This window comes from Anthonomus grandis, chromosome 7 (genome assembly GCF_022605725.1).
Source record: "Anthonomus grandis grandis chromosome 7, icAntGran1.3, whole genome shotgun sequence".
Classification (NCBI taxonomy): domain Eukaryota; kingdom Metazoa; phylum Arthropoda; class Insecta; order Coleoptera; family Curculionidae; genus Anthonomus; species Anthonomus grandis.
This window is the reverse complement of record NC_065552.1, coordinates 36,383,745-36,408,064: the sequence shown is the minus strand read 5'-3', so window position 1 is coordinate 36,408,064 and position 24,320 is coordinate 36,383,745. Positions and strand designations below refer to the sequence as shown.

Sequence of the window (24,320 nt, the reverse complement as noted above, 5' to 3'; positions counted from 1 at the left end):
TCATGGTAAGTCGAGTATCTAAGGAGTCGCATCGCCGTTGGGAATCAGTTGACAATTTAGTCGAAATTCGGATAGGAATATTGGCGCGAAATTTAAATCGGACTTAAATATTAGTAAATATAAATATTTCTAGAAGAGGTAAGTAATCGTTTTCAGTAGTGTAAATAAATTAGTTCAGTATTTCTGTGCAATCGAGTATTCACACCTAACAAACGGTAAAAACGTTACAAAATCACAATAAAGGTATAGCCAAGCAGTTGGTTTTGTTTTGAGGCTATTTCTCACTATGAGGTATTTTCATCGAGAATTTTGCCTTTATTTTGTTTTGGTTACTTTTTAAGCGTTATATGGTATAAAAGTCATGAAGCTATTTACTTAAAAAAAAACCGCATCAAAACTCAGTTTTTAAAAAAAAATATTTATTGTATTAATCAATTACACAACAACATATAAATAGTCCGCCTTAAATTATCTATTATCTAAAAATATTATTTAGAAAAAATCGAGCTATATAGGGCGTTTCTATATCTTGAGCGAAATGCTTCTTAAATATCATTACAACTAGAACGAGATTAACAAATACAGACTTTAATGCATTAAAAACAGTATACTAAAAATAAGTCAACTCTGAAAAGTTTGCTTCCACTGGACTTTGAATCGAGAGATATTTTTACTCTCTTGAGTTCTGAATCTAATTGTTTAAGTAAAGTATTTCGTCTCAAATGTTTGCACGTTCAAGCGACACGGTTAGCAATACAAATATTTTGCTAAGTGATAAAGGTCTTCTATCTTTTAGGACAGCTAATAACTGATGATATCTTACCGACAAAAAATCACAGCATGAATGAAGCGGGCCTTACCACCGTCCAAAAGCCAGGAACTTTGCAGCTATACTACAATACTGGTTACATGATCGGTGACTTATTTGTCAAATGGAAGAAACATTTTGTCAGATCTACTGCCTGTAATACTTTGATCCTCGAGGGCCACAGTAGCCACAAGAACATATCAACAATCGTATTACTGTGTCTGCCGCCGCATTGAATGAAACCACCTTTGGGTTGACGTGTCATTAAAAAACAAACACTGGAATATCTTACACAATATTGCTTTTTGTTAAATTATATTAAGAGTTTGCATTCTATAATTTTAAACCTTTATGCATAAATAATTTAATTTAGATAATAGAAATGCCCGATATAATAATTTAATGAACTAACAAACATGTTTGTGAAAATATTTTGCGTATATGTACATATCATGGGAAAACGGATCATGAAGTTGATTCAGTATCTCAAAAAGATTTTAATAAAGAAGTAGGTTTAATTCAAAAAATAAAATAATAAAAAGTTAAATAATGTAAAAAATTACTATTAATTAAAAGAAATCACCAATGATAATATATTTTACGCAACAAATAAATAAAATGTATACAAAAATTATGATATACTGAATATACCTCATTCTATTACATTTTTATTGGTATAAAATTAAAAATCGTCTGGCAATATATTAACTAATGTCAGCTTGACTCAAAGCAGATTGCTTATAAAGAAACAATAGTCTAATATCTTTACAATATATACAAATATGTATCCTCGACTTTTGCTACAAGTATATCATAATTATTCACATTTAAAAGTATCCCAATCTACAATCAATTTTAGTTAGTATACTGATATTTGTATATTAAGCTTTTTTGAGAACTATTCAAATTTTTGATACAAAAAACCATATTAAAGGATTTTCTAAATACTATGAAATAAAACCACCATGCCACAAAACCGATACTAAATAAGTTTTAGTTATAGTAGGAACGATTATTCGTTTAGCGCGTTATTAATGCGCATTAGATTCAAATAAGAAATGTGCAAATATATTTTTAAAAAATCCTCGTTGAAAAATAATTCAACATTTATGCACTATGTAACTATAAGGTTTTTATTTTACATATAATATTTACAAAAGTGGGGTTATATTAATTTCTAATTTAACTACTACAATAGAATCTCTTCATAAAAACATACAACCGATCTTGCCCCTAACTATTATTTTGACTAAAATATTCTTCCAATTAACTCTAAAATACCTTATTATAACTTTAAAACAAAACTATAATATAAATCTCACTAATAAGCACTTTTATTTCGGATATTATTTTTCCCCGTTAAGTTACAAACGTTTTCTTTCTCCAGTATGTCACTTCTAAGAATATAATTTGGGGACTCATTGAAAACTAAAATAAGTATTGTCGCATATGATTTTTATAAAGAAAAGACGAGCAAATCAGGATATTTTTGTGGAAATAGTGTTACTAGCTATGTATATTTAGGCATAAAAATTATGCTGACACAGACCCCGCACCAAAAAATGATTTAATCTTGCATCACAAAGATTGACTTGATTAAAAATTAAAACTTTCGACGCATTCGCGAAAACCCTATTTCAAAATTTAAAAAATTGATTTTTTTTATGAGTATAAAACAAAAAGTAGCAAATGCGGTATCATTATTCTTAGAATATTATTTTCTATCACAATACGTAATAACATAACAATTGTCCCATTTAAAATAAAATGTTAGTGTCAGTTCTTGTTAAACCGGAAGTAACGAACAATAACAGAAGACGTCAAAAGATGCTCTTATAATTATTCTATCAGTATATTAAACTTCATATCTTTATCTTAAAAAGTAAAAAAGTTATTAAGTGTTCCATTTTTCCTGTGTCACGTAGTATAATTAACAAAAGAAAAAACAAACTACAAACCTTTTTTCTTTTAAATAATTACTTTTCAAGAAACGTAAACTTACAAGAACTAACTCAATCTTGACATAAGTATTCCGCCAAAGATAATAAAAAAAATATATAGACCATGTTAGAGTTAATTAGAAAATGCTCTTTTCTACTCAACGTCTTAATGTTCATATCATCATAATATTAATAGCTTGTGGCAAATTTTAAATTTATAAAAGAGAATCTTACATTGCAATAGTTTCAAATACCTAACCATAAAATTTACAAGCAGTACTAAAATTTCAATATACCTACCTTAATTTTAAATTTACTAATTCATATGTTACTAAGCCAATATACAAATAAGAAATAAATTAAACTATACTAACAAGAAATTATATAAATAGGTACATGTTAAATGACAATTGGGTTGAGCTGCAAAAATGTTTCGATCCAAATAAGTCATTTGAGTTTATTACTAAATTTTTTTTTTAATAAAATTCATAATAAGTGAAAAAACATATGTGTAAACTAACATAGTAAAATATTATAGCATAAAGTATTTTGAGATCACATTGTGTTTTATTTATCTAGAAAATCCATAATATTAGCCTTCACGCCTGTATTGGTAATAAAGGTATTTTTTGTTTTTGTTTGATGGTTGTTATTTTACGAATTAAACTTTATAAGCCACTTTCAGTTATTACACGTCCTGCTATATGCAACGTATCGGAAATAAAGAGGACCAGGTTAAACGATGTATCAAAGATAAGATGCTATTTAGAAAGTTTAAAAATTTCTGTAGAAGCGTAGAAGCTGACTCTGCATTCTATTGTAACAAAACTGATTTTATTGTAGTTTCTTCACAATTTTCTTTTAAAAAGGCCTTTCGGAAGTTGAGAGAGGTAAGTGGCGAAGTCGATAAGATAGTCCGACTTGATCGGTTATCAGTGTATTGAATATTAACAAATGTTCGTTTTAATGCTTAATGGGACTATATAACTTGGTGAAAATTAGTTGGAAATTTTTGCAGCAAATTATCATTTAATTACTCTTGAAAGACATTTGGAAAAAAACCCCAATACATAAAGGAACATCATTTAAACTATTTGACATATGAAATAAAAAAAAGTTTAACAATATGGTCAACGCTTTAAACTGTTGTCGTGCTTTATGCTATTCGCCGAATTTTATTCGCCTGTATTTAGACAAGTATCCAAAAAGAAAGCAAATAAACAAAATAACATTTAGCAATGTGGTGGGTATTCTCAAATAATATTGCTTTATATTTGCAGACATACCATGGAGATTTAAAAAATGAGCGATACTTCTACTTGGATCAACAAGATTATAAGTAAGAACTTTTAGTGCAAATGTGAAATGAAATGGCCGGCACGCTTGCCCCATATAATGCCGCTAGATTTAATGGCGATCAGTGATATATTATATTTATTAGTACAAGAACGTTAAAATATTTATTAATATTATTGATTTCGTATATTTGTTTAATTTTTTTGCCCGGCTTCCTTGCACTTTATCTGCTATAATGAATTGAATAAACGTAGGTACATATACAGTATCAGACAAAGATGGCTAGATGAAAATATACCAGGCGTGACGGCTTTCTCATACAACTTATACAAACCAAAATAAAACTTTTACGGTATGATTAATATTTATTCTATTGTGTGCTTTTATATACGACAGGTATAAAAGTATGTTTAGTATTTAAATAGTACTTTTATATCCAACGTATAAAGCAATAACAGTCATCTTTCGGGCAGTATATGTTAGGTAGAAAATTAACAGTTAATTACTTTACTAGACATTTTCAATTTTTAAACAGGCACAACACTATAACGGTTTGTAAGTCTGTATTTTACATGATACAGTATGGCATGATGATAAATTCAAGTTCTCGACAAATCGTTACGTTAGGATATTTTTACCGTTTTATTACTGACTTTTTTACCAATAAGAAACCTAAATTTTATTAAATTTATTAAATATTTTTTTGATACAGATAATTTAATCATTTAATAGTCACTTTTATTTATCATTATTTGAATCGTATATTTCAGAAACCCGCCAAGCGCTAAGTACGCGAAAACGAATTAGATTTTTTAATCTTTTAAGGTGAGCGTATTATTTAGTGCAAAAACTAAAAAAACTCAAAAGACATTGTGCTAAGGCTCTAGACAAACCATACTCCAACCTTTATTACTTTGTTATTGTTTTTTTCCACCAGTCAGTTTGGCTTTTTTAGAATAAAAGGTAATTACCTTATTACGTTATTGACTTTTAGAAGGCGGTTAACATTAAAAGGCGAAGATTTTACAATAACTCCAACTTTATCTTATTAGCTACACTATCTGACAAAAGTAAAGCAGTGATTGCAATTGGAAATATTTCTAAGAAAACACTGTAGAACTCTGCAAAATAATAAAATTAGAAATCACAATTAATATACTATGTGGTGCAAAAGTAATGTCATAATTTGAACCGGCTGCCATTTTGTTATAAATTGAAAAAAAAAAGTGCTTTGTTTTCAAAAAAAAGTTCATTTTAAAGTGCAAGATTGATGAAATTAATTGAAAAAAAAATTATATCGCTCAAGTGATCACCTCTTGAGTTCATGCATAATAGCGCTTGTTTTAAATTGCACCAAATTGACGACCTCATCTTCAATGTTAGCTTTCAGGGCTTGTAAGATACGAAGTTTGTTGCGATAAACGGGAGATTTTAAAATGCTCCAATAGAATAAGTCTAGTGCTGTTAGATCTGGCGATCTGGAGGGCCTGTTGAAATCTCCAAGACGGGAGACCACTCTGGAAATTGGTGTTTCGAAATCTCAATCGTTGCTCGAGCTGTGTGAGATTAATTATTCGTCCTGTGGGAAGCAACAATGATCGATAACCAAAGGAGCAACTTGCGGGAAAAAAATTGTTTGCCTGATGCCTCTAACGCTCACCAGTTACGATTACGCTGGTCCCATCGACGTCTTCGAAAAAATTATGGCAAATACCGCCCCTTACTTATGCATTTAACGTGGATTGTCTGTGCCCCAGAAACGTCAATATTCTAATCACGTAATCACTTCTATTATGCTATCTATTATTAATAAATACATAATAGCAGTTATGCTTATTTAGTAAAAAAGTCAACAATAAAACAGTTTCCTAATTTTCCAGAAAAAAATGACAGAAGTAAATATCTTATATAACCAAAAACTACATTTACAAATTATACTATTGCATTACCTTTCATCGCATAGTTAATAAGAAGGTTGTTTGGTTAATCATTGCTGGTTCTTCTTAATTTTTCAAAAATAGTCTCTAAATTTCTTTGCTGAGTTAAGCGGAGCTGCTGGTGGTGCACCCCTTCCATTCCAGCTGCGTTTTGATCTACAGGAACAAAAGTAATTTTATAATTTTGCTTTTAAGACTTCTTATTTTGTATTTTAAAATAACATCATAACAATCTGGATTTTTTCATCTTCATATTCTTCTTTCTTCGTTCTTCTTATCATTTCAAATTACTTAATTGAACATTTTGAATTTACAGGAAATACTTGTTTTATGAGAAAAAAAATGTAGATTTTTAAAGCTTAAAACATAAGCACTGTCCAACATAACACAAAATTAATTATCTATATTGAACTGAATATCTGTTAACTGACTTGAATTTGGCGCCATCTTGATCGTTATCGGTGTCCGCTGTATCGTCCTACCCGTGATGGTGCTTTGGCTTTGGATATTTTGACGAGATGGCCTCTAAAAATAAAAAGATTATTTTTTTAATTAACCTTTTAAATATTTTTATAAAAGCGCGTAAATACTTTGAATTTTGGATTGGAACACTTATTTGGAAAAAGAAAACTCTGGATTAAGTGAGACTAATTTGTGCCAGATAAAACTAGTTTTTTATATAAAACCTTAGTAAATGTAAAAGTGATTTGTAAAACGTAAAATTGATTAATAAGTTTAGCAAATTTAGTCAAGTTGGCTTTGAAATTTAAAATAACATTTAATAATAATAAATAATAGGTACTTCTTTGAAGACGAGGCAAAAAATGCAGTTACGGTAAACAGCGAACGCTATCGCAACATGCTCACTACATTTTTATGGCTTCAATTGGATGGTATGGATATGGAAGGTATGTCGTACCAACAGTATGATGCGACATGTCACACTACACGAGAAGCTATTTAGTTATTGCAAGGAAAGTTGTCCGCTTGTGTCATTTCTCGGAATGCAGACCAGAACTAGCCAGCAAGTTTGTGCAGCGATTTAACGCCTTGTGACTTCTTTCTTGAGTTTTTTAAAAATCCATCGCATATGCTAATAACCCAACAATTCCACAGTTGAAGAACAAAATTAAACGTATTATTAGCGAAATTCACCCATTTATCTTTTTATTCACATTGCAAAAATAAAAAACATATATTCAAAAGACGAATATTACCTGCAACTGCGAAATAAGTTGAAACTGAGGGCTTCCTTGAGTTAGTTGTAGTGTCTGAGACCCAGATGCTGTTCTTAAATTGTGATGGGTAATATTCTTCACGCTTCCTGAAGTTACTAAATGAGCTAAGGAGAAAAATGTGTTTTATACGCCAAAGAAATTTCTTAGATCTAGAGTAATTTAAAAAAAAAGTGAAAAAGTAAAATTAAAACATTTTTTAATTTTAATTTTAATATATTTTCTAGTTTTTTTTTAAATAGAATTTTTCCTAGCTAAATGGCTTTAGCTTGGCTCGAATATGATAAAATATCAGTTAAATTGGTTTTATACAGTTTATTAAGTTTACCTAACTGAGACGAGCCAGCGGTACCACCTCCTGTATTCATAACAACTTGTTGCACCTGTTGCGTACCAGAACTTTGCGCAGACGCATTCTGAGTTTGCGCACTGGGTAAAGACATGAGCAGCTGACCTTGAGACGATGTCCCACTTGAAAGTTGACTCGCTACGTTCAATGCCAAAGAGATCGGTTGGGAAAAATTTTGCAATTGAAACTAAAAGAAAATACCAGCATATACATACGTGCAAATACATAAATTAAAAATATCAGATTACAGTTCCTAATAGTAAAAAGTGTTGCTACGAGATAATTATTAAGTTGATAAAGTTCGGTTTTAAAATTAAGCTTACCAAAATGTCGACTTACCTGGACATTATGTAATCCTGGAATGCTCTGTAACTCGGTTAGGTTTAAGCTTTGTACATTCAGAGTATTCGAAGACTGAGGTGGAGGACTAGACATTGGGGATATTACCTATAATATAAACTACTTTATTGAATAAGTCGAAGGTGAAGTGAACGATTAATAAGGACAATAAGGACGTATTTTCTTCATAAAATAAAATGCCAATAATAAATATTATTAAAATGGTACGCAATTTAAAAAGACAATAAAAGCCAATAAATCGAGCAAAATAATTTTGTGGGATACACGTCAAAAAATAAACTACTTCAGACGATTAATTATATATTCTGTGGACCACCCTTAGGATTCTAAACGAGACACGAAAAATCCAAATAAAATCACTGAATTAAAAATCATTACTTTAGACGTATGTGAAAAACGGAATATAGCATTTTCGGAAAATTTACTAGCCATGGTAGCAGATAATGCTCTATAGGCATCAGCATTGCAGAGTTGTCGCTTGTATAGAAAAATGGTAATACTTTTGATTTTTTAAATGGAACACGCTATATATTTGTAGATTTTTTATTCTCGGTTTTGAGTCTCTCTTAAAAAGTCTAAAATGAAAGATATTAACCACTCAAGTGAGATTTTGATGAGGTGATGTTTATTTTCCATGAACAATGTGATCAAATAATAGCAAGAACATGTAGAAAATGTAACGAAATGTATCGATATCTACCATCATTGGATTAGTAAAATATATTTGGCATATTTTATTACATATCCACAAGCTTATTTAATCTACAAAAATGTTCAAATTTAAACACACTGTATAATATATCAAAATTCAAAATGCATATAATTCAAAACTTAGTACGCCGTCTACATCCTATTACGTAAGTGTAAGAGCTATTTGTAAGTCCGATGAGGTCCTGGTCAAAATAAACGTTTTTTATGGTGCTGTATATTTTAACCGTTTTTAATCTGTGTTTTTGCTACTATATGGATTTAAATTCCAAATAAATTTTGTATATATATTACTCTATTTTTGGTTACTTACAGTATTACACTTCGGACTTTGCACCACGTATTGCGCGGTGGCCTGAGAAGTTTTAGACGGTTGAGCGAACGGATTTTGACCTCCGCTAGTGCTGCTCGCCGCCAGTTTTTCCAACAGAAGCGAATTGGTTTGGTGCGGACTGGCAATTTCCGGTCTATCGGCAGCCGGAGTCCCTACCAAAAGTGCTCCGAGCGCTGACTGAGACGAGTCGCTTCCATCACTTTGCGGAGAGAACGGTACTAATCTTTGGTGATGCCCAACCTAATGTAAAAGCATAATAAGCCTAACTGCGGACCATAGGCGAGGTATTTGAGTTCACCACCTCTCAGTGAATTTTTTATTATGAAACTAATGATAAAAGAAGAATGGCTTCGTTTGAAGTTTTTCTCTTTAATAATAAGTACTTGTAGTTCTATTTTTAGAAGTGCTTTCTTTAAGAACGGATAAACTTTAACTGTGTCAGAAAGCAATTTATCTGGAAAACTTTTTTCATATTCAATAAAATGTTCTTTTATAAATAATGTGGTTGCTCTACTTTTTTTATTCGTTGAAACAGAAAATATATCGAAACGAATATAAGGTTTAGCAGCTCATTTGGCTACTATAAACTGTATTAACTCTACGCCGTTGAAAATTCCATCTAGTTTTGTGATGATCGTGGTAATCGTTTCTACGTTATCTCATCCAATACTTTTGCTGTTTAAGGTGATATGATAATAAAGGAAAAAAATCCCTGTTAAATGTATTTATATCTAAGTGATAACTAAAATTTATTAATTCCCGAAAAACCTTTTTATGAAATTTGTAAATTCTGTTTCTTATTTTTTGAAACTTGTAAATAGAGTCATCGTAACTTCGCAAGAAATAAATAAATACGAAAGCCTTAGACAGACAATAAAACGCTGCTAGCTATAGCCTTACCTCTATTAAGCTCAGAGTATACCCTATCCAAAAAAGAAAAAATCACATCATATCTACTTTTAGAGAATTAGAATCCATATTGCTTGAGTGTTATTAGCTTATATTTAATTAAATATTCCAACATGCGTTTTATTCCCACCATTTCAATAACCTTCAAAAGTGTAGGTAGTAGAGAAATTGGTCTGTAATTTGCAGGCCCACTTGTAGCTCCACCCTTGTAAAGCGGGATAACAATCGACGAGCACAGTGAGATAAGCGCATCGTATGGTAGTTTCGTGAAGATTTTCGTCTCAATCATCATTGCCGCATGACTTTTTATATCATTGAGAGCTTCTAATAACTCCCACGACTCAAGATTTTCAAATGGAAAAAAATTTGGAACAAATATATTAGACATAAACTCTAACAGATCCGTATCTGACAAAATATTACATATTATTATATTATATATTTAAATTTATTTTATATAGAAGCAGAATGGTAAAACTATTTGTTTTTTTTAAGAGTTTATTGGTTATTGTTGAACAGTTATGTGTAAATATTAAAAGTAAAAGATTACTTATTATTAAAACTGATTGAGTTAGTAGTTAGGATTTTGAAAAATGTTACCTGTTGTTTGACAGGCATAGCGGTGTAACTATAACTGCCTCCACTACTATTAACCGACGTCAATGTGACCATCTGAGGTTGCGCGGACGCGGCCAGCTGCGCGCTCAGATCACTTAAATTGACTCTTGTCGCGTTATTAACCGGAGCTGCTGCAAGGGTCACCGTCTGCGAGGGTGCGTTGCTCAGCTGCGCATTCAACTCATGCAGATTGACCCGATTGTGATTGTTGAGGGCTATAAAGTTGCCGTGGCTCAGAACCTAAATTACCACAATTTAGAAATACTGAATCTACCTATTTATTGGAATTATATCTTACTCTAGCTCCGGCTGCGGTGACATTGCTAAAGGTCATTTTTCTAGCCAGCAACCTCTGTTGCGGCACAACATTAGGATTGTTGATCGCATTCGCTACTGCCGCGCTAGTATCGCTATTTACGCTACTTGCTGGAGAGCTATTAAGTAGACTAATAATATTACTGTTCGATAATAATTTTTGTTGCTGTGCTGCAGCGGTCGCTTGAAGCTTCGCTTTTTCTACGAATATGCAAGAATATTATGTTAATACTTTGACTACAATAAAAGTTATTAAATATAAAGGATGTACATTCAGAATTATTTCAAAAAATGTATACTAAAATATTTAATTTTTTTAATTAATCCAGATTTATTTATGCCTAAATAATATTTTATTTCGTTTGCCGCGGTGAGCAAATTATTATTTCTTCTATCTATTGTTTTTTAAAGCATAATTTTGGTTTGTACTTTATTATTTTCATAAAAACTTGATAATTTTATATTAATTTAAATATTTATTTCATAAAAGTAAATAAATACATCATCCAACGTACCAGCAGCTTGAAACTCCTGCGAAGAAATCTCCAGTTTTGTAGCTAAGGCGTCGATCTCCAACTCTTGACTGGTGATCGCATAAGACTTTTGAGGTTGAGCGGAAGTCTGTGTTACGTTAGGTTGCTACAATATTTTAGGTTTTAAAAAGTGCCAAAGAGTGTGTAGAAACGTTAAACGCGAGATAGTAACGCACCTGTACTTGGTGTATGCTTTGTATAATGCCGTTTGCTATAGGCTGTGATGTCTGTTGACTTTGAGCCTAAAAGATGTTAGTAATTTTAGGTGAGTAAATTATATATAGGTTAATATTATATACTGGGTGGTCCAGAACTCAACCAAGAAATTGTAATCACGTTTTCTACGAAAAATAAGCCCTAATGAATTTTAATAGGTAAGAAAAAAGATTCCAATCAATATAGGAATAAGGCAATGAAACACTATTTTACTAAAACTTTTTACCCTTGCCTTGGAGGATGTCTTCAAAAAATGTTATTGGTAGAAACCCGGGATTGCTGATTTACCGACAATATTGTGGCCATTTCTGACACAGACGAAGAGGTTAAAAACATGCTTTGAGAACTTCATCGAACAACGCTACAAAATGGTCTTGAAATGAACGAAATAAAACAAACATCACGACTTAATACATTGGGATTTAATTTTCACGAGGTACAAAGAAATAAACTATTTATTCGATGGTTTTAAGCGAAGTGCAACGTCTTTATTAAAAATAAAATGTACCAGCAAAAATCATCTACCATTTTTTAAATTTAAAACAGATTTTTAATTTTGTTTTAAATGTTTTTTCCTTATTTTGCTTTTGAAATTGCTGCATGAATCTTCAAAACCTACTTTTGAAAATGTCAAAATCATTATTTTCGCAAGAAATTTGATTCTTTGTGTCAACAAACTTATTGTATTTTACAGGTTGCTTACCGCATTTATTGTCTCAAAAGATAGAAAGTAGTAGTAATGTCTCAACGACCAACCAGTTAAAGACCCACCCCTAGAAGTTGGTTCGGAATATATTTATTTAAAGAATTTCCTATAATCGCCGTCTCCATTGCTCCATTGCAGGAATGGAGCAATGGAGACGGCGATGATAGGAACTACTTTAAGAGGTAAAGTTCGCAACGAGGAAATTCGTAGAAAAACTAAAGTGACGAATGTACTGCTTGTGGCGCAACAGAAATAGAGATGGGCTGGTCTGAGACCAAATCGGTCAATAAGACCTGGAGTTGACCCCAGAGACCATGACGAGACAATATCCAAAATGTTGCAGGAAGAAATTGGATGAAGACTGATACAGATAAAAGAGCGTGGAAAAATTTGGCAATGGCCTAAATCCAGGAGTAAAAACACAGGCTAAGAAGAAGAAAAAGAAGAATAATATTATTATTCGCATAATTTAATTTAGTTTGTTTCAAAACAAAAAAATATCTGTAATTTTACCTGTAACCGTTGCGCAAGTCGATCAACCTGCTCTCTAGGATTCGGTAGTTGCTGTTGAGGTTTTGGTGGCTGGGAAGAGGGCGTAGGAGCTGTTGTTGTAACTGGTCGACTGGAAACCCCTTGGGTGTCATTCCGCGTTGACGACACCAATCCGCAACTTATTCGTGCCGTTTTTCTACCGCTTTCCGTAAATATCTCTGTAAATTGTCGCACGTACCTGTGTGCGTTTGGTCGAGACCCTAACCAAACGTAAAAATAGAGTTTAGATCAGTGGTGGGCAAACTTTTTTAATGAAGGGGGGGGGGGGGGTCACAACGTTTAAGAATCTCTAGAGGAGGGTCAGAATTATATTAAAAAATGCATTATTTTGTATGAAATAATGCATTTTTAATCACAATATTATAAAAACATTATAGCATTACTCAGAAATGTTACAAATTACCTTAAAACTTAGAACATTGAAAGGCTAGAATTAGTAAACAACAACTTTGTTTGAGTTCAACATGTGAATAGGGGCAAGGGCGCGTTTTCTCTACAAACATATTCATCGATTCTCTATTGCCGAGTTTACAAGCATTTTCAAAAGAGAAAATTTTCAGCCATATATCAATACTTTTAAAATTTTAATTTAAGTTATTGATGTTAGATTTTGGATGAAAAATAAAAAGTAAAAATAGATATATGTTATTGTAAGCGCAAAAATAATATCTGCAAAACAAAACATAAAATTAACATTCTCAAAATGTGTTTTTCTTTTGCCATTTCTATATAAGCATTTGGCATCATTGTATCAGAGATAATACAAGCAAACAACCGCCCATGCTCTGGTAAGCCATACGCTGGCACAAGTGCGTTATATATTATTCAATTATATTCAAAACAATCCCTTAGTTTTGAATAAATATTAAAAAAAAAAGAAAACGAAAATTCACGTTATTTCCTGAACTCACTCCGTAAATAAGTAATAAAAAAATACTTAGAACATTAATCTAACGTTCATTATACCTTGTACTTACCTAACGAAAATCTACATGAAACTCCGTTTTTTTGGTCCTTCTTGTGGTCTCGATCCAAGTAAAGCTCGCCGAGGAACTCCATATTGGCAGGCCGTTGAAATATCGACAGTTTTATGTGATAAACTCGAGGTTTATCCTTATCCTAAATTAAAATAATTACACAGGGTAATGTACACATAAAATTAAAAAGAATTGATAGAGAAGAACAGTGATATGACATGCCTTTGAGGTAATATCAGTCTCTAATGTGTACTCTTCCATGAGATGTGGAGAACAGTCACTGGTGTCGTCAGGCCAGGCCATCGGTTTAAATTTATTGATAACTATTGGGACGGGGGGAGGGGAAAGCGCCGGCCCTTCTAGATCGGGTACCGGAATCACAGTCTGTGCTTTTTCTAAAGTGGCAGCCTGAAAAAATAACAATTAAATAAAAATTACAGTTTATTGTTGCGAATTGGTGAATAAAGACTGCGTAATTTGAAGTGGTGTTTTATGGGTAAATTGGTCAATTACTGAAGAAAACTAAGCATTATTGCGATATTCATAATATTAACATAATATTCCGCATTTCTCTTCATTTTACACAAATGAAGAACCAGAAATTAATTTTATAATGTTGCTTCTTCTATTAATGTAATTTTGTATATTTTAAAGTTTCTTAGCAACAAAATAATTGCAATCACGTGCAGACTTGGCCATCTTATAATCGTCTATAATACAAGCCAAACAACCAGATCATAAACATGAAACTAAAATATTTCAGAAACATGGGGCCCAAGGGGTGACTCAATCTATAATCAAAATATGGTGGTTGTAGTTCCCCCTACCTGCATAACATTTTTACCAAATTGCGCTTTTATGAGTTTTTTTTTTTAAATATGTTTAGAATGATTTCACCTATCGCCCCCTTTCTTATATACGTCGGTGAACCAAACACCCTGTATAAACGTTACCTTATGCCTTTTTAACAAATATTAAAAACGTTTTTTAAACATTATTCCTTTCTATTTCTTGTTGAGTCCTAAAGATGAATTAAGTATAATTCCAAACGTTGGCTAGAAACAAATAGTGTTCAGAAATTGACAAATTTACCCACAAAACACCATCAAATATTCTAATTAAAGTCTATTTTATATAGTTACATAAAACGTTAAAACATAAAGTAAAATTTTACCTTATTACTTTTAGCTGGTAATGAAGCCGTCGGATGCTGCGACGTCCTGCTCTTCTTCGCTTTCGAAAAGTCCAACAACTCCAACCCGTGACGGTTGGCGAAATGGTTCAGTTTCCGTTTGCGATTGGCGACGACCTGCGACGCTCTGCTTGACATCTTACGGAACGGGTGCCCGTTCCATAAACGACCGCGCGTCTCGATTTTCGTTAAACGACTTTCCAGGCCCGGATCGGGATCGAGACAGAGATCCGGCGTATGTGCCAACACTAGTTGGCTCTCGATTGCGTCGCGATCCTCACTACTCAGATCGGAGCGATCACTAGTTAGTGTTGTGATATCGGCTAGTAGAGTCTACAAAAAAGACAAATTTTATTGTCATAAGACCGAAAGAAGATTTACTTTTTAAACTATATAAAATGTTCGCAGGGTTATGTAAATAAAATGGGTTGTTGGGTACTGTTGCCTCTTATTGCCATAGCAAATTGTTTTTACAGAAATTAAAATAATTAAGGTGGAAGTTTTCTTAGTTTTAGCGGCGCCAATTAGTTTTTCTTTATATACAGACTATGAGTATATTGAATCCGAACATAAGAACGTCCAGCCTCTAATAATTCTGACGTACCATCTGCAATACCTATGTACAATTTAAAAAATTATGCCGAATTTCAAAGTAACTGCTTATGGTACTAATTGAGTGTTGTAATAGTTTTGTGTCGCAAAAGTTTTAAGAAAATAGGCTTATCATTACGATGAGTTTTTCATTTTCTTACTGATGCTTTATTAGCGAAACATGTAACCTCCGGGACATATATATAGGATGTTTTGAGACAGAGGTTTTCATTTTTTCTCTACTTACGTAGGTCTCTTTGAGATAATGGACGAGTTGTTTCAATTTTATATGTTTTACTTAGTTTAAATCTGTTAAGTATAAGCCGAGATATGATTTTTAACCACCCGGCCCATAAGCTCAATTCCCTTGCGTTGGCAGACTTAGCAGCAGTTTAAGTTGATATGTAAGGTAATGTTATATTTTTATCATATACATTTCCATGTTTGTAATTACTTTTAAGAATATGTTAAAAATACCTAATAAATAAATCATAACTCACTTAGGGACTTATTATGAATGAAAAAAAATTAGTTCATATAGTTTTTTATGTTTTTAAGCTCCTAAGTCCATTAATGTAATTAACAATATAATGGAAAAAATATATTTTACCTTTTGTGTAGGCCTAAGTAAAACATGATGAATGTAGCATTTATTTTCTGGGTAAGCCAATCGATAATTCCTTATTTCTGCTATAACACAGCCACTATAAAATAAAAAATCAAACTTATCCAATGCCTCCAAAATAAAGGCTGGTATTTCCTGGTTATCTATACATCTAAAAATTAAATACATGTATAAATAAATTATGCAAAGTTAGGCGAAATCTGTGACACAAACCTTAAAATAGTGTCCTCCTCATAACCCCTTGCCATTGTATTAATAAGTTCCTCACTACACTCTTTAAAACACATAATGGTTGAGTTTCTATTTTGTAATCGAAATGACAAGGAATACCCTTTATTTCCTGGATACAAATTTAAAATAATTGTGTTTAGTTTTTCCCGTTTTACGACTGATTCTAACACAAGTGATTTGTACTTGGTTGTCTTCTTTAAAAAATCCTGCTCATCCCCACAAGAGTCATCACTACTAGAATAGTCTGTATCATCGCCTTGTAATCTCCTAAGTTCCTTAAAAATATCAAAACTAGATTTTGGTAAGGGTCTGGGATCGAAATCGCTGCACGACGCCTGGTTATCGTATCTAAGGCTGGCAAGAGGCAGGGTAGCAGCGCGAAGGGATTTTAACCTTTTCACCGCACGCTAATTAAAATAATTTATATAAGAAAAAAAAAATTTTAATTTCACCATACTTACTTCTCCCTCATCGCATACCGCCTCCAGGCTTTGCATCATTAATTGCAATTAAAATCTGCATTCAGGAAGCCACATCTTCCAGTTTATACATAAATTTGAAACCTAGGTTTCCCGTACTTCTGTGAAACCTAAAAAAATGCCTCTGACTACATACAATGAAATATAGATAAAAATCCCCAAATTAGGTTGTACCTTACATAAGAGTTAAAAATACATTACATAAAAGATTCTTTTAAAATAATAAAAATGGTGTTTATAAAATAAAAATAGCTAAGGCTAATGGCAATTTTATATATACAAATACAATGGCATATATACAAATACACTCCTTGAAAAAGCTGTATTAACTCAAACTTGACACACTTGATTCATCAAGATCTAGTAAACTAGCAACTGTTAAATATTCTTCATTTAAATAATAACATTTTCCCAAAAAAAAAATGGTTTATTAAATATTTATTTATTACATTTTTGAAGTATTCCACCATTTTTTGATAATGTGTACACAGAGGACAATAAATAAAATTAAATGTGAAATTTCTCAAGGAGAAACTTATCCGGTTTATAGGGTCCTCTGTTTGGTAAAGTCAGTACTGCTTTTTATAAATGTCACTACTCCACCTCCTCTTTTTCATTGAAATCAAAACCAGAAAAAGAAAAATGTGTTTTTTCTAAGTTCATACTTTGGTATAAATAAAACCTATATTTTTATATAACTTTGAAGCAAAAGAGGTTACCCATGAAAGAATGATTTATTTTTTTGTTTTAATAGGAAGAAGTTAAAATACCATGAAGCCAAGTAATATTAATGAAAAGTTTGTCTTTTTTTTACAAAGAAAGAAAGAAAGAAAATGAGGGGACAAAATCTTATGTACAAGTATCCTAAAAACAAAAAAGTTACAAATTTACAGAAAAACCAATACATATATCTAAACTATAACATTTTTCAAATACATATTATAAAAAAATAACAAAACAGGTTTAAAAATAAGTAAAAGAAGTTAGAAGAAGTGAATTAAATAATAATAGAACAAAACAAAAGGTATTACAAATACAAACATAGTGTTAGTGCACAGGTCAAAAGTTATTAAAAAATTCATCAAAGCTATAATATGTCTTAGTTAATAAAAGTTATTCTAACTCGCTTTTGAAATTTTTAATATCTAATGTTTGTGTTAGTATACAGAAGAACATGATCATAATTTTTTTACTAAGATATATAAGTGAGTTTCTTGTAAGGGATGCTTGGTAGGGGATCATCAAGGAGGTCAGGAAGATTTAGGACATTTATGAATAAAAGTAGGTGTTTCTAAGTGATGTGAAGAGGGGTTTACAAGAATCTCTTAACCCCTACGTATCTAACTATTTTTATTTGAAAAACACTTAGATATGTATGGGTTACACAAAAATAATGTTCACTAACCCCTTGTTGCTTAAATCGCAAAGTGATTTTGTTTTAAGTGAATCCTAGACATATCATATTCATTCAAAGTCAGGTTGAAATTGTTTAGTTATGTTAATAATTACAAAGTCACTACATTGAGGTTATATTTAGAAATAATAAGTTAGAAGTGTTTGCAATTAATTTGATTCGACATTTGTAAGTTTAGCTTATGCTTTTATTTTTGTGGGAACTTTTATTGCATGCATTTTGGTCAATAATAAAACATACAACTTAAAGGATAAGCAAGATGTAAATATTCCTGGTATTCATACAACTGACAAAAAATGACAACACAGGTAAAGTGGAGATTGTTGACCATTTTGTAGGTCAACATTACACAATTTACCTAAACAACTTATTTATCAACAAGACTTATCTAAATCAAAAACACTAGCTCAGTTTACTTACCATATTCTACCAAAGATGTTGAGGAAAACTACCCTTTAAATGTCCATGTCTTCAATCCCATTGGTGGGACACACATCATAAAAATTGTAACCAAGGAAGAACTTAACCTCAAACTTATCAAAAAACCGTAGACGCTGAGGTAAAGTACATTACAACAGAGGGTCCACTGGGCTCTTGGGGGTAGTATTTACCAAATAGTTTGTTTGGTTTTATTAAAATTTTGTAAAACCTATTTACAAACAGTCTATCAGCCGTCCATACGGGACATCTGACATACGTCGTTCTTGTCAACCAATCGGAATGCCATATGTTTGACGTTTATATTAGCGGTAATTTTTAAACTACATTTATATTTTGATTTCTATTTTTTTTTGTGGTTACTTCATTTTGTAGTCTGTCGATGTCTATTATGACAAAGTTGTTTGTCACAGTTAAAAAACATGACATATAACAGTAGACTAATAGCCTTTTCTGCTAACTATTGGAAATTTTCTAACAATGGGAAATGTATTTGGTCTTATTTTACTGGAAACAGGTGAGAAGAACGCTTTATATGTATTATGTTACTATTTTGTTGAATAACGAATATCAAATAATGTTCTGAATTACTGAATTAGAAATTAAATGTACAATTTTATTCTTCCCGCAGAAATCACAACTTATCTGCTCACATTTCTAAGAAGTGGTATTTTATACATTTGACACTAAAAATCCATACAACCATCAATACGATTTGAAATTTTATTTAAAACTAAACTAATTTTTTAAAATAAAAAAATATATATATGAATATAAAACTTTAAAATAAAGTAAACTTCTATATAATATCACGAAATAGGCTCGATTGAGAATAATCCAACATCTCATGTCGATGCCTACTTACGGTTGTTGGGACTATCATAATTGATATAACAAAATGAGGAAACTTTATTCAAATAGTACCACATTTTCGTTAATTTTTTATACTTTAAGTAAACTTACTTAAGATTTTAACTACGCACATTTGATCTGAAATGATGTAGGTATTTAATATCTACCTAGTATATAATAAAAAGCATTTATTTCCAATGTTGTTACTCAATGAAAGGCAATAATATAAAAGATAATAAAAGTATGCTAAAGTCCTAGTGGGATTTATTTAAAATAAACCAGTCACCAAAACAGACCAGTCAGGTAGAACAAGCACTAATTTCAAAGGTGTATATCGAATAATTTTTTACGTTTATTCGTGCTTTTAATATTAATTATATAAGTGGTTTTATAATAATAAAATAACATTAGTTTAAAATCTTTAATAAAAAGTTATCAATAAACATTTTAAGTGACGATTTTTGGATTTGTTAAAAACCTTCCTTTATTGATGTGACTTATCAGTATATTGTCACAAATCAAAATTTACACACTTCATTAAGAAAACACGATCATTCATGACTACTAAAGATGTTTATTTTTACTGTATTAATTTAGAACTATTTAAATATCGCGCCAATATTCCAAAATTTACTTCATTGAATTGATAAGTGACTACTATCGACCATGCGGCTCCTTATATACTCAGCAGAACGCTGTTCCGGAAGATTCTCGCTTAACCTTCCAGATATCTTGCGGCGTACCACTTGTGTCATTGGAGTCAGCTGCTTTCTCGGTGTTTACGATATCGTATTCGTTACTTCTATCATTCATATCGATATTCGTTACTTCTATCAGGAGAGGATCGCAGACTAATTGATTTGGCAAGTCCTACACTGCCAAGTAGTTGTATAAATCGATCCAATTTAATTTAAACTAATAAGTTTGATTTTATAATACATATTTGTGTCACCCTTTTACTTATTTTAAAAATTCTAGGTGTTGTCATACAAAATGTGATGTTGCTATTATCGGAGGAGGTATTATTGGAACCGCAATAGCTAGGCAATTAAAGTTAGACAACAAAGACTTAAAAATTCTTTTAATAGATAAAGAATTCAGTCTAGGAAAACATCAAAGCAGCCATAATAGTGGGGTAATGCATTGCGGGATCTATTATACACCAGGCAGCTTAAAAGCGAAATTTTGTGTGGAAGGAATAGATTTATTACAAAAATATTGCGATAATCAAGGAATAAAATATAAGAAAACTGGGAAGTTAATAATTGCAAAAGACTGTAAGGAAGTTGATGTCCTAAATGAGTTATTATGTAGAGGCGAGAAAAATGAAGTAATGCAGTTACACTTATTCGGTCATTATTTATATTCTATATTAACATGCGTCAGATCATAATTTTATAATCATATTTAAGGATTTTTTTTTTAGGTAAAAGATATTCATTTGTTAGATTCTTTATGTGAAATTCAGAAAATAGCCCCAGGATGTCGTGGAGTAAAAGCGCTGTGGTGTCCAAAAACTGCTAACGTTGATTTCAAAGACGTTATACAGCACTTGTCGAAAGATTTTGCAGACTCAGGAGGAGAAACACTACTTAACACTAAGGTATATTAATAAATGTATCAAGCCGGGTTTTTGATCTGAAAAGGATATATTATTAGGCATAATATAGGTAGATTTAATATAATTTATTATGTATGATAAAATATTAGATTAGATTTAAAATATGTTAGCAACTATCATCTTACGCCAAAGTAATTTATCGTTTTTTCCCTTTGGTTAGGTTCGAATTAAAATAATCGAAAATAGTCAACTCATTTATTTACACATTTCAATACGAAAATACGATTACTCACGACTACTAGAGATATTTATTTTTACTATATTTATTTACAACTATTTAAATTTTGCGCCAATATTCCGAAATTTACTTCACTAAACTGATCACTGACTAGTACTGGCGATGCGTCTCCTTATATACTCGGCGGAACGCTATTCCGGAAGATTCTCGCTTAACCTTCTAGATGTCGTGCGGTGTACCACTTTTGTCATTCTGGAATGACGGAGAATCAGCTGGTTTCTCGGTGTTTACAATATATATGATTATAGTTTTATATCAATTTTATTTATTGTTTTTTTTTTTAATTATTAAGATTTACCTATTATTATTTCTATTTTAGATAATTGACATTGATTTTTCGGCTGATTGTAACTACCGTCTCAAAATCATTTCAGAAGAATCTCCTAAAATATTATCAAAATTTGCCATAACTTGTGGAGGCTTACATTCTGAAGAATTAACCAATCTTCTGCTTGGGGCCTCGCCCACTAACGAGCGTTTCATTTCTCTGAAGGCTGTTTATCAAAAAATTAAATCAAAATATTGTGAAAATTTAGCTACAAACGTTTATCCGGTACCTGACCTAAGTATGCCGTTCTTGGGAGCTCATTTTAGTTCACAAATGAATGAAAATATCTTGTTGGGCCCTTTTGCTATCCCTGCTCTAAAAGTAGATGGGTATGGGTAAGTTGAGAATAGATCTAACGCTTTTTTGTATATATTAATGGTTTAATTTTTTAGCAATGATGAAGTCAACATAACTTATCTCTCAAAAATTATAACTTCTTGTGGGTTTCGAAATATGGTGATTAAAAATTTCTCTAAATGCGTAAACCAACTTAATAAGGCAATCTGCTTGGACAATCAGGTAAAATATCCATTTATGTGATTAGGTAGTTACTAGGGTATATCTTAGGTACGCTACGAATAAGCAAAATGTATAATATGATTGACAATAGGTAATTAGGTTGATTTTAATCATACATTTTACACATATAACAAGATTGAAAACCTTTGTAATTTTAATTAGCTTCACAGATCCACCTTTATTAATTCTCCTTTTTCAAACTATGTTTTATATGCATGTTTCTTTAAAAAACACCTACTTAAAAAAAATCAAGTTTAACAGTTTTCGAGATATTTCCATCCAACAAAATCATGATCATCATTTTATAACCAAAGTTATGTCTAAGGATGAAAAAATATTTATGTTAAGAATACCCGTAGCATAAAGAGAAAACCAGACATCCTGAGAATAATAATACCACGGATTCAAGTTACAATAATCATAATTTATTAAGTTTTACAATTAATTTTAAAAATATTATTTTCATTCATTTATGTCAGATATTGACTAAAATTTAGAAATAAAAGATTTACTCAGTTTATTAAGAAATTCCAATATGACAACTCAAGTTGTCTATGATATTGCAAGTTCAAGTCTCATCCAATGCTTCTTAGATCGACTCGACCTTGACTCTTTGATTCAGGAACTAACTAAAGCAAGACCCTTTAAAGGTGAAAACCTCTTAAATGTTGGTAATCGTTTGCAACTTCTAAGACACCGTGTTGCTCAAAGAATTAGTAACGATTTAACAATATCTGCTCAACAAAGAACCTACCAAATCAAACCTCATCAAAAGAAAGCCTTGAATACTTTTATTGCTGGTTGTACCGGAACAATTAGAAATAACGTGCATTTAAAAAAAGCTAGATTCGTTAGAAGATGTAATGGCATACGTAATTGAATTTGATAATTTCAAAGGATTATATGGTAATATTAACATTAATAATTAACCATATTATAACAATCAGAATAATTATTTAAAACATAATAATAATTTTGCTAACAATAATCTTAATGAAAGTAAACAATTTTCAACTAATTCACAATAACCCTGTCAACCTGTTGATATTAGACCCAGAAGTCTACCACCTCGAATTATACCGACTGCGCCAATTATATGATTTGTGGTGAAATACTCCTTTTAAAAATTATATTTAATTTTAAAATACAGAATAATCTGTGACTGCTGATATAACGAAGTACTAGCAAAATGGAAGGTTGTCGCTTAGTATAAGTAATACTGGGCGATATATATTCATCTCTCTTCTTTTCGTGTGTTTTGTATAATTTCTTATTACATTTATGTATGTATTGAATTTTTCTTTGTAGCTTTGTAAATGAATTTTTTTTATCTTTTTATAATAAAGCATTTTTTGACTAATTGATAGTAGTAACTTTATACATAAAAAATGTTTTCATTATTATTTATATTTTCTATACCGTATAAAATAATTCGAATTTCTTTCTCAGATTAAAGATCTTCAGCAGCTGCTGCCCAACTTCTCTTATCAATATGTGGAAAAGGGCCCAACAGCAGTACAGTGCCAAATATTGAATCAAGATGGCACATTTATAGATGATTTTGTTTTTGACATCTTTGCCTCTAAAGGGGTGGGAGAAAGAGTAATTAATGCTAAATTCACACCAAGTCCTGCAGCGACAAGTTGCTTGGCTATAGCTAATTTTATTTCCTATGAATTCAGTAAGAAAATTAGAGATTGTTAATTAATTATATTCTTTGTATTAATTAAATAATAAAATAAATTTGCGATATAATTAATGTTTGAATTTGCAACTTATTTAAGCATCAAAAACCAAACCGGTTCTTATATAGTAATTCGTTGGAAATTTTATATTGTACTGGTTAATGGTGAACGAATGAAACTGGTTATCAATAAAACCATAATTACCAAACCCATGTAGATATATTTATATTTTTCCTTAAATACGTATGTTTAGTTAGTCCTGTGGCTGTGATTTGTTACTTTGCGCCGTTTATTTTTGGCTATAGAAATAAATT

General features: G+C 31.1%; 2 protein-coding genes across 5 annotated transcripts; one reads left to right on the top strand and one right to left on the bottom strand.

The window, feature by feature from the left end:
- Positions 1-398: 398 nt before the first annotated feature.
- On the bottom strand, positions 399-18,894 carry LOC126738332 (transcription factor SPT20 homolog). Of its 2 annotated transcripts, XM_050443602.1 has the most exons (18): positions 18,746-18,894; positions 16,894-17,021; positions 16,415-16,839; positions 16,187-16,352; positions 14,968-15,318; positions 14,016-14,201; positions 13,794-13,935; positions 12,778-13,016; positions 11,519-11,584; positions 11,325-11,448; positions 10,793-11,010; positions 10,477-10,734; positions 8,947-9,207; positions 7,905-8,012; positions 7,545-7,752; positions 7,199-7,323; positions 6,413-6,506; positions 399-6,137 (listed from the first exon to the last, which is right to left on the bottom strand). In XM_050443602.1, the coding sequence occupies exons 2-18, from the start codon at positions 16,930-16,932 to the stop codon at positions 6,028-6,030; spliced, it is 3,120 nt and encodes a 1,039-aa protein (XP_050299559.1). In that variant the 5' UTR covers positions 16,933-17,021; positions 18,746-18,894; the 3' UTR covers positions 399-6,027. The 2 variants fall into 2 exon arrangements, with proteins under 2 accessions (XP_050299559.1, XP_050299560.1); XM_050443603.1 differs by having other exon boundaries at positions 399-6,506.
- On the top strand, positions 18,744-24,080 carry LOC126738333 (L-2-hydroxyglutarate dehydrogenase, mitochondrial-like). Of its 3 annotated transcripts, XM_050443604.1 has the most exons (7): positions 18,956-19,074; positions 19,139-19,280; positions 20,594-20,945; positions 21,042-21,218; positions 21,794-22,137; positions 22,195-22,321; positions 23,771-24,080. In XM_050443604.1, exons 2-7 carry the CDS (start codon positions 19,186-19,188, stop codon positions 24,023-24,025), a joined length of 1,350 nt encoding a protein of 449 aa, XP_050299561.1. In that variant the 5' UTR covers positions 18,956-19,074; positions 19,139-19,185; the 3' UTR covers positions 24,026-24,080. The 3 variants fall into 3 exon arrangements, with proteins under 3 accessions (XP_050299562.1, XP_050299561.1, XP_050299563.1); XM_050443605.1 differs by lacking the exons at positions 18,956-19,074; positions 19,139-19,280 and adding an exon at positions 18,744-18,884; XM_050443606.1 differs by lacking the exons at positions 18,956-19,074; positions 19,139-19,280 and adding an exon at positions 20,439-20,537.
- Positions 24,081-24,320: the final 240 nt, after the last annotated feature.